This window comes from Myotis yumanensis, unplaced genomic scaffold (assembly GCF_028538775.1).
Source record: "Myotis yumanensis isolate MYYU_CA2020_CCGP unplaced genomic scaffold, mMyoYum1.0.hap1 SCAF_13, whole genome shotgun sequence".
Taxonomy (NCBI): domain Eukaryota; kingdom Metazoa; phylum Chordata; class Mammalia; order Chiroptera; family Vespertilionidae; genus Myotis; species Myotis yumanensis.
This window is the reverse complement of record NW_027223764.1, coordinates 4,733,978-4,745,260: the sequence shown is the minus strand read 5'-3', so window position 1 is coordinate 4,745,260 and position 11,283 is coordinate 4,733,978. Positions and strand designations below refer to the sequence as shown.

Sequence of the window (11,283 nt, the reverse complement as noted above, 5' to 3'; positions counted from 1 at the left end):
ACGGGGGTGCAGGGCTGTTCCTGGGGGTGTGGTGGTGGGGGGAGGAGTCCCTGAGATGAAATGAGAGCCAGAAGCAGGGGAAGAGCCCTTACCTTGGGTGTCCCTTCGTCTCACTTCATCGTGGAAACCGCCCTGCATGTGTCCCTAGAATTAGTGGCAGCAGGGTATGGCCAAGGGGCCCAAAGCACTATGTTAAGTGAATACAGTGAGGCCCGCGGCAGGAAGTGGCAGAGGAGTGTGGCCGCTTTGAGGTTCTCTGAGTGAACGAACAGTCACTCGTGACTTCCAGCTCTGGCTCGGCGCCGAGGCAAGCGGCTGCCCAAGGCGCCTTGCACCCGGGGCACACATAGGGCAGCCAGGGAAGGAACATGGATCACCGGTTGACAAACTCGGACTTTAGCAAAACCGCTCCAAGGACAGAGCTGTGTGGGGATGGGGTGAGACACCCCCGCCAGTGCCTGAGGAAGCTCCCACAGATGGCTGAGCCCCGCCTTCCGGGAGCGTGGGGTCAGTGCGTGTAGCACTTTGTGCAGAGAGCACCATGCAAGCCGGGCTTTGCCATGGTTGGTCCCCAGGCCCAGCTTACTCAAACAGGGATCCCCATTACCTGCCTAAAGATGCCTCCTCAATACCTTAGTCTGGCTGTGCCCATCAAGGTTAAGACACATCACCTTTGTGGGCACTTACAAACATAGGCACATGAATTAAAAGCTTGAGTTGAATAGTAACAGGCTTCAAATCTGCTGAGCTTTCTGATTTTAGGTGAGGGAAAAAAAATCCACAACAAAATCTTGCCAGTACTTTTGCATCAAAGAAAGAGATAAATTTGCTAATTGAAAAATGGAGAAAAATATGGAGATGCCAGCTATGCAAATTAACATATGCCCAGATCTAAAAGAAATCCTGCCAGAGCAGGAGGAAATTAAGCAAATTAGGGTTATGTGGAAACAGCCCTGGAAGAAAATGGAAAGCACTCAGGTGGCTTAGTTTGTACCTCGGAGGGTGGTGCGGACCAGGTCAGAGGTGATTAAGAGCACGTGTACGGAGAGTCCCAGGTGTGTCTGTGGGGGCAGGCAGGTGAATGCATGCTGTCCAGCCCAGGTCAGGACGGGTTTTTTCTACATGCTCTTGAATGCAAGCCTCATAACACCCCTTCTGCTTGGAGCAGCAGGAAGCCCTTCACCAGGCCTCCCAAGAAGCACCGGGCTTGAGCTGCAGGTCACTGGTTGGGCTTCTCCACTCAGCGACCTGAGGACCTACTTAGCACTGCGAAGCCTCCATCCCGCCCCAGCACAAGTCCTTCATGACTGGGCGAGGTTCCCAGAGCTGCTATTGCTGCCAGGGAATCACAAAGAAGTGACTGGGCCTCCCAGGGACCGGGTCTGTGGCAGGAGGGAGGTCGCCGGAGCTATTGGGAAGCTCGCCGCCTGGCGGTGACGGCTCTAGAGCAGCGCCGAGCCAGGCTGTGGGCCGGCCAGGGTCCGAGGAAGGGTTTGTCCTTGGCCCCAGGCAGCTCACGGTGCACTGCAGGGGCCGCGTGCGGTGGGTAGAGGAGGAGCACAGTTCTGTGCCAGCGGGAACCCACGACTAGTTTACAGTGGGCTTCTCGCGGGAACCAGGGCGTCCCGTGCAAAGGCCCGGAGGCGACCTGCCTGGTGCGTTGCACTGAAGTTAGTGGAGCGTGGGGTAGGGGCCGCGTGGAAAGAGGACCCGCTGGGGGCTTAGGGAAGTGTTTGGCACATTTTCCCAAGAGAAATCTACTCATCCCCAGCGGCAATCAGCGCCGCCTAGCGTCGGGGTCTGCAACCAGCACGCCCTCGGGCCCTACGCCCTTGACCCAAGTAAAGCCTGGCAGAGAGCGGACCTCGCGCGGTCCCGGCGGCGGGACGTGCCCGGCTTGTGCGCGGCCACCTGGGCCTCGGCTCGCCACCGCGCGTGGATTCCGGCTCCGGGCTCCAGCGCTTTGCGCACCGTGGCGAGGGCCAGCGGCTTCCAGCGGCCGCCCGAGAGCCCGGGGGCGCCATCCGCGGGATCCCGGCCAGGCGCGCCCTCAGCTCCCAGCGCCCCCGCCCGCCCCGCCTGCCCAGGGGTCCAGAGGCGCGGGCACGCCGAGCCCGGGAAGGGTGCAGGCGGTCAGGCGGGGGACGGGAGTCTGGGGGCGCGGGCGGGCGGGGCCCGGGCTGAGGTCCGGGAGGCGGTGGCTGCGCTGCGGCCGCGCTCGGAGGGGAGGACGGTGGGCGGGAGGAGGGGCTCTCCGCGCGGGGCAGGGGCGGAGCGAGCGGCGGCGCCGCGGAACCAAGTGAGTTCTCTGGAGCCCGTGCTGTGGCCGGCCGCACCTTCGGCGCCCGCCCGCCGCCCCCGCCGCCCCCGCCGCCCCCGCCGCCGCCGCCCGCGTGGGGATGTAGGATGCTGGTGAGCGCCAGGCTCCAGCGGCGGCGGCGGCAGCCTCTCCTTTGGCCGATGAATGCAGACCCGCCGCCGCCGCCACCCTGGGTTTGGATGGTCCCCGGCTCGACCGGGCTGCTCCGGCTGGGCGCTGGGGTCGCGCCCCCGCCCGTGCTGCTCGCAGCGGCCCAGCCCCCCGCCGCTCCGCTGCTCCCGGGGCTGCCCGGCTGGCAAGCCCCCGGCGAGCCTCTGCTGCCGCTGGTGCCGCTGCCCTCTGCGCCAGACCACGCCGCCGCCACCGCCGCCGCCGCCGCCGCGCACTACTACCCGCTGCTCCACGGGCAGGTAACGCGCCCCCGCCCCCGTCTCGGGTTCTGGTCTCCGCGCGCCCCTGCCCGGGGCTCGGCCCTCGCTGGCCCGGGCGGCCCCGGCCTGGGGCTCGTGCTCTTCCGCCCCTGGTGGTCCAGGCTCCCCAACCAACAGCACCAGCCCGGCCGCCGTGCATCGGCCACAAAGTTCATGCCTTGCCGCCCCGCTCTGCCCCCCGGCAGTCTTTCAGTCTTTCCCGCGGTCTCCCAGCCAAGCATTTTAGGGACCAGCACCCCAAGGCCCGAGCTGGGACCGAGGTGGCCACAACTTTCGCGGGCCCGGGGTCGCTGTCCAGAGAGCGGTGCTGAAGTCGCCGCCGCGGGAGCCGGCGTGGCAGCTGCGCAGCGTGGCCGGCTTATCGCAGAGAAGTTAATACTTTTACAGTCTCTGCCAGACTTGAAAAGCAGGCTGGGAATCAATAGCTATTTCTGATGCTGATCTGGTTGGGTTTGTTTTTTTTCCTATGTGAAAATAGACTCAGGACAATGCTTAAGAGAATTCAAACCAATGGAAGCTGCAGGGAAACCCTGCCTTTAATACCGAGAAATGTTACCGGTGATAAACCGCCGCCCCCACCCCCAAACTAGGTCCACCTGAGCCCGCCTCATTAGCTAGCTAGTGCCATACTGCACTTTGGAATACTTTGGCATTTAAAGCCTGGAATTAAAAAGGAAAAGTGACTCTACCTTTGATTAATGGTGCAACCGTGCAAGGCAGGCTGGTTTTGGCAAGATCCATTGTTTGCTATCTAACTATGCAGATGCATTTAAATCAGGGGAAAACGCATTTCATTCCAAGGATAGCCTTCCTTAGCATATTCAAATTAACGGTATGTTAGAATCCACCATTTAATTAATTTTATTCCTATATTATCTTGTGAGCTTTCCTTAAAGATGTTGTTAAACTCCGCCCACACTGATCTTTAGACCTAATGATACATCACATATGCAGTCCTAGATATCTATTTTGACGTGCGATGCAGTTCATATTGGGTTTTATTGAATAAACGGTAGCTTTTTGGGCATTTTCAGGGGGTTGCTATATCAGAGTGCTACCACTAGAGGTATATAATGCCCAGGAACTACATTTTTTCTCCCCCCTATATAGAACACTGCATTTTTGGGGGGTGTAAATTTAAAAATATATTTTAAAAAATCATATTCTTCTTCTTTTAACTATTTTTGAGTTCCATGTTTTCTGTTCAGTGACAATATTTAGAACCAGAAGGACATTTTCACATAACAGGAAAATTAAAAAATGCTTCTTTGATCTTAAAAGAAGTCGATGTGGAAGCATTCCGTCTCACTGAGCCACGATTCTGTCAGTTCTCTGCTCGTGGAGATTCAGTTATTTTAACAAGGGAGACTGTCTCCCAGACGGCCTGCCCCTGTCGGTGTTCGCTCGTTGACTCTGTGCTTTGGGATCTTCGGTTATTGATGAGCTGCCCTCACATCTCCTTTGCTTTGGAATCTGTGTGCACTTGTGAGCCGTGGGCAACTTTTAATCTTAACCCCCAAGTGAGTTTTATTTTGAAAATATTATTTGTGTTTGCCTTTTAAAAAGGTAAGTATAATTCATACACAATGCTATACTGAAAGGACTCTCCTGACATACAGCTCTCTGCTTGCTTATGAACAGAATTCACGACTCATACAGGGAATGCCCAGCATCTCCCCTTTCCATGGTGGTTCCTTCTATCTCAGGCAGAAACCCACTTCTTACCGGGTTCTCGTGGTTTTGTGCTTAGGAGTTCTTTCTCAGTATTGAAGAATGCAATGTAGGTAATGCTTTGTGATGGTTCTGATGGGAAACCTTATACATTTTTAAAATGTGTGGGTGTTATTTTTTTTTAAACTGGGGAAAGAGGAGGTTTTTCTCATAATTAAATACATATATTTTAAAAATTCCCTTTAAGAAAATTAAAAAGCAGCTGCCCCAGTAGCTTATGGGACAAACTAGAGTTGATTGCTACGGGCTAACAAGCATTCCCTTCTCTCTTCTTGGGTTTCAGTGGCTATTCAGTGGCCCTTCTCCGTCAATAGGGCTGTCCCCCTCTTCCACTGTGGAGCTGGTGCCCATCTTCCCACATGTCTGCCCATCTGCTCTCCCCCCTCCTGTTGGGAAAGGTTGGATAGACAAACGGATACCCAATTGTAAGGTAAAAATGCAAATAGTTTCATTGGATAAGTGGGAGTCAGCTATGAAGTCGTTGGGTATTTCCATAACAACAGAAAACAGTGTGTTTTCTCTGTGCTAATTGCACTAGACTGACCTTCTAGGTCTAAAGAGGAATCTTTTCAGAATAAGATCAGTCTGTTAAACACCAGTAGATTGGGTGGCGGCAGGGGGGGCGGGGAAGGGGGGGATGGTATTTTGTTTTAGCTTGATATATTTGGATTCCATAGCACAATACAGAATTTTCCATTGTGAGTCAGAATCTACTCTTGACAATGTTCAGTTTTCAAACCTGTAACAATGGGTCAACAGATGGCCTCAAACATGATATAATTCAAGTATAAATTTTAAAAGCAAGCTTTTCTTGCAATGATTGCTTTAAGTATTCCTCCTTCTGGTGGTCTATTTTGGCGTTTGAATTCAAATGTACTAATTACACTTTGTTTGAAAACTAAAAAAAGAAAAGAAAAATTATGTGGTGACTTGTCTATGCCACACAACGGACCTCCTTGCGACGGTTCTTTAGTCTGTAAACGGGCTGCTGTGCTGAATTAATCAAGTCAATAGTTGAAGACCAGCGCAGACCATGGTAACTTCATGGTGACTGTTATTGGAGCCCTGTGGATCTTTAGGTTGGAGAAGGATGCTTTTATAGAGTCCTCACTTATAGACTCTCCAATATTTGATCAATGTAAGACAAGACAAATATTTTACAGTAGCCTTTAGTCTTTCTCATGTGCATGGTCTGAAATGTTACACTTGCTTTCTTTTTTGGACAGATCTTTTTAAATAATTCCTTTGCTCTGGACTCAACGTGGATATATCCCGAGGAATCAAGATTGTTCCATGGGTATGAAAAGCCTCATTTATTGGCAAATCAAGTAGCTGTGTCTCTGTCCAGGCCAGCACCTGCCTCCAGGCCTCTTCCCACAGTGGTGTTAGCACCTCAGCCTATACCAGGTTGGTGTCCAAATAGCCGCGCCAGTGTGCTTTCCCCCCCTTTTCGTTCTAGCCACAAGTGAGAGAGTTCTAGGTCTGAACACTGCATTTGTCATTGTAATGAAACAATTCTTTCAGTAACATGTCATTTCTTTCCATTGGCACGATTCCTTTTGATAAAGAAATGGAGTTTGGGGTAACTTCACTGTGTTTGGGGGGCATGGAATTTGATTTAAGATGAAGAGATGGCAGAAGGGATTTTCCAGGACCATATTTTTGGTGCCTTATTTTTAGAATTGGACCACAGCTTCTGCTGGTCGCTCTTCACAGGGGCCCCAAATGATCAGGACACTCATTACGAAATGTTTCTTGTGTGGGATGAGGTGCACACGTCAAAGCTGCCTGGTCTGCAGGACACACGAGGTTTCTGTGGCCTCCCCTTGGGGGTGATGTTGGGCGTGGTCTATTTGGAAGATGGGTTTTGTTCTGTCTTTGGAGTCTTAGTGACCTGAAAGAACACTTGTCTGGGAATAAACTCCCTTGAAATAATCCCCGCATGAAAGATTGTATAATAAACCCATATAGTAACGGGAGAGTAAAATCGTCTTATGAATTTTTAAATTGATTTTTAAAATCACCTTAACATACGATCATATTATAAAAGCAAATGTTGCCCGTGCCAAAATTACCTTGCAACACCTTCCATTATGGAATATTTTATGACTTCAGAATTACATTAGCTTCCGGTAATTTCCTACCTACCACGCTTGTCTCAACGGGTGTCTCTAAAATTTAGTAATAAGGACATGCCCTGTGGCTAATGTGATGGTCGAGGAGATGGATCTGTGTGCTTCTCTGTTTGCCTACCTTACGTATTCTAATTTGCTATGGATCTTGTTTAGTAATAAGTCACGAAGAACAATTCCATTACTTGTTTTTTTTTTCATGGGTCTTAATGATTCTTGACTGAAACTTGCCTTCTCTCCTTGCCTAGTAAGTAGGCATTACCATGTTATTAAAATCCGCATGAGCAACATCCATACGTGCATTTACAAACATTTTTCACTGAGATGATTATGTTTCCTATTTCATGTAATGATGATGAAAGGTGGTTAGGCTGCATGTGTTAACACAAGGATTCGTGCCTGCAGCTGGCTCTTTTGGTATATGTAAGAAAAATATTTTCATTTCCTAACGCATCAGCAATAGCTGTCACCCAAATAATTGGAAATTAAGTTTAAAAATAGATAAGTTAGTTAAACTGGTTAGGCAAAAACTTTGCGGGAAACTTTCCACCTCTCAGCTCATCCTTGAGTATCATAGACATTTTGCAGTGTACCTTAATCCTCTTCCTAGAACACTCATACTATGAACACACTAAATATCTCTTTAGTTGAAGAAGCTGTCGATGTAAGAAACGTCCAAACCTGTAGAGAATTTTTAATAAGAGTTTATTTGAGCGAAACTGATGACAGCTGCCGGGAAGCAAGATCGCAAACACTCCTGAGATAATCGTTTTGCAGCTTCTTTTATGCATTTGAAATTAAGGAGGGAACCCTGGCGGGGGTCGGATTACAGAATAGTTAATAAGATTATGTAGTCTTTTGAGGGCGGTAATTACTTTTGTTATTTCGAAGGTGTACTAAAGTAGATGCACAAGAACAATGAACAGGGCTGGCTTAAAACCTTTCACTAAAGAAGAGGGCAGAGCGGGGATAAATGATGGCGGAGAGAGATTTGGCTTTGGGTGATGCGTGCACAGTGCAGTGGGCAGATGATGGGTTATTGAGTTGTATACTTGAAACCTGTAGGGTTTTATTAACCAATGTCACCCCAAGACATTTAATAAAAAAGAAAAAAGAAGTTAGAGGCCTACAGTGTTACTGCCCACCATGACCTACCCAGTTAGGAATTTATGGTCAGATCACTGTGTGAGGATGCTTTCTGTAGAACCCCTTTATCTTTCACAATTCCCCCTTTCGATCATAAATCAATCTGAAGGATGTATGGATGACCAACCTTAAGTTGGACAAGGTGGTCTCACAGGGCTAGGAAGGCTCATTTTTAGGAAGTCTCAGTATTAATGTTGTCTTGTTGAAATGGTGGACCACTGGGGATGAGGCAATGCTATAACCATGAGATGTGAGGCTGAAGTTTTCCCCAAAAGGGAAGGGCAGGTAAACGGAAGGCCTTTGGGTCCTATGGCTTTCACTCTGAAGACCATTGGATCATTTCTGTCCTGTGAACTGTCATGATTTGAGTTTTGTCTTCTGTCTCATTTTTTTTTCTGTATTTGGTACCTCGTATGGCATTTATATAAGCCATGAAAGCGAGTATTAAGTTATTTTATACATGTTCAGTCATCAGGAACAGTTGAACTATAATGAAAAACCTCCAAAACAAGTATAACTATTATTAGGACTAATGTTCTTAGCAAACTGGTAAAGACAATCAATTGTTTTCTGTGTTGAACATCAATCTGTAGGTATACAGGCCTTGTCGATATCTTGGGACAGCTGTCTAACTCTGATGTTGGCAGCTTCTCGTCCTCAAGGAGTCTTGGATGACTGTTGTAGGCAGAGGCGCGTAGCAGAGACAAGGCTAGATATTCATTCGCAGTTAGGCGCCTGATAAGTCCCTTCCAATGAAGTTGCAGAGTGTCTTTCATATTTGTCCTTTCCAATAAACAAAATCTCCAGGTAGCAATCAGTGAACTCTAAGTCTGTGTCTCCTGGGAGTTCACTGTGAAAGGAAGTGGCTACCCATTTGACATTTTCTTGAAGTGACTTTATCAAACCTTGATAATAGCTAAGATGGCTCCTTTGAATAATGCCAACTCATAAGTTACTTCACCCAAGTCCATCTTAAAAGAAAATGGGGTTTGCCAGCGAGCCTGGGAAGGACCACGCAGCTATTTTGGGTTTCCAATAACCCTGACCATTCATTTAATTGACAACTATTATTCACCCATACAACATACCCTGGTAGTTTTCTATCACTTATTGTACTATGATTTCCATGTAATTTAACATAAAAACAAAACTTGGAGGTATTCCAGGGGCTCTTCTAGCTGCAAAGTTATTCCTACATATATTGAGATTTTAACCCTTAAAATCTCAATGGCCAATGAAAACTAAGAAGTAAACAACTAGCATTCTTTAGCTTGGCAAATTTGTGAAGATATTTTATAACCTCTAGAAGCATATTCCATTGACATCAGAGTCAGTTATTGACACGGACTTATTTTTATAAACTTGAGTAAAATATAAATATTTTATTAACAATTCAAAAGACACGTCTGTTCTTGAACCAACAAATTTAAAATAGCTTTTATTTAGTAAGGATCAATCTAAAGTTGTGAAGTTGAAAAGCATTTGAGTTAGTTTCTATATTTCTGAGAATTTTAGAATACCCAATTCTTACCAGTGCTGGCCTTCCCATTAATTTTAACAATAGCAGCAGAAGTTGAAAATTACCTTACATTTACAACATGCATACGTAGGCACATACAGACAAACAAACAGAAACATATCTTTTATCCATGAGAAAAACTAACATTAGTTTATGAAAGAACAGTTGGATCCACTTTTTGTATTGGAGGCATTTACAACTTATATCTTTCCTTGACAAGTCAAGTTCCAAATGATCATCCCCTTTTAACATAAGGACAGCCATTTTTAATACCTCAAAGAATTGGGTTGACACCTAACAACATCATTGGTTGATCTATTCATCTAAATCTTTCTTTTAACGCTTCGAGAGACCAATTAAATATGTTTTCCTAATTTTAAAGTTTTTTATGGTGCGTACAAAAAGATTAATCTAGAAGTCACTTTAGAATTAATGGAAGGTTGACTGTCATGGGGCTTGTTGGCCTTGAAGGCATGATTTCCCATGTTAATTTTAGTGTGTGTGTGTGTGTGTGTTTTTTTTTGAGATCTATAGAGTCTGAACAGACTTCTAGGGAAACCAGCCTTTATGTGCATGTCTCCACATGAACCAGATGTGGTGGGTATCCCTATAGGATTGCCTCACCCCCCAGAGGGCAACAGAGATTCTCAGATACCAGGAATACCCAGGGTGAGGGAGAGCTTCCCGGACTCCACCAGAACCATGATGTTTTCCAAGGATGGGAACCCTCTTTCAAGGGGAACATCCTTTCATGATTTAAAAAAACAAATTGGGTCTGAAAGAAACATACACACCTCAACATAATGAAGGTCATAGATGACAAACCCACAGATGACATCATACTCAATTGTGAAGGGTTGAAAGCGTTTCCCCTAAAATCAGGAACAAGACATGATGCCCACGCTCAACACTCCTAGTCAGCATAGTATTGGAAGTCCTAGGCAACGCAGTCAGGCAAAAATGAAAGACATCCAATCAGAAAGGAAGAAGTGGAGTTGTCTTTATTTGCAGATGACATGATCTTATATATAGAAAATCCTAGAGACGACACCAAAACATGGTTGGAACTAGTCAACAAATTCAATAAAGTTGCAGGATACAGAATCAGTGTTTGGAAATCAGTTGAGTTTCTATACAGTAACACTGAAATACCTGAAAAAGAAACCACACCCATTCACAATAGCATCAAGAACAAGAAAATACTCAGGAATATATTTAACCAAGGAAGGAAAAGATCCAAGCAATGAAAACTACAAGATTTTGACAAAAGAAATGGAAGAAAACACAAACAAATGGAAAAGTATCCTGTGCTCATGAGTCAGAAGAATTAATACTAAAACGTCCATTCTACCCAAAGCCATCTATAGATTCAATGCAATTCCTGTAAAAATTCCAGTGGCATTTTTCACAGAAATAGAAACAAGAATCCTAAAATATTTATGGAACCATAAATGACCCTGAGGAGCCAAAGCAATTCTGAGAAGCAACTAAGCCAGAGGCATCACACTTCCTTATTCAAACTGTAATGCAAAGCTATAGTAATCAAAACAGCATGGTACTGGAATAAAAATAGACACATAGACCAATGGAAAAGAATATAGAGAGCCTAGAAGTAAATTCCTGTATACACAGTCAACTAATATTTGACAAGGGAGCCAAAAGCACTTAATGAGGAAAGGATAGTTTCTTTAATAATGATGTTGGGAAAACTGGATAACCACATGCAGAAAAATGAAATTAGACCCCTATCTTACACCGCTTACAAAAATTAAGTTGAAATGAATGAAAGACTTAATCATAAGACCTGAAATCATCAAACTGCTAGAAGAAAACATAAAGAAAATCTCCTTGACACTGGTCTTGGCAACAATTCCTGGACACAGCACCAAAAACATAGGCAACAATAGCAAAAACGAACACGTGGGACTGCATCAAATTAAAAATCTTCTGCACAGCAAAGGAAACAATCAAGAAAATGAAAAGCAACTAGGAAATTGGAGAAAA

General features: G+C 46.3%; 1 protein-coding gene across 1 annotated transcript in view; it reads left to right on the top strand.

Moving 5' to 3' along the window:
• The first annotated feature begins 2,406 nt into the window (after positions 1 to 2,406).
• Positions 2,407 to 11,283, top strand: part of TCERG1L (transcription elongation regulator 1 like) — a 98,591-nt gene continuing 89,714 nt past the window's right edge. The window contains exons 1-3 of the mRNA XM_070433232.1: positions 2,407 to 2,730; positions 4,766 to 4,912; positions 5,709 to 5,889. Coding sequence (XP_070289333.1) covers positions 2,407 to 2,730; positions 4,766 to 4,912; positions 5,709 to 5,889 — 652 coding nt within the window. The remainder of the gene's footprint in view (positions 2,731 to 4,765; positions 4,913 to 5,708; positions 5,890 to 11,283) is intronic.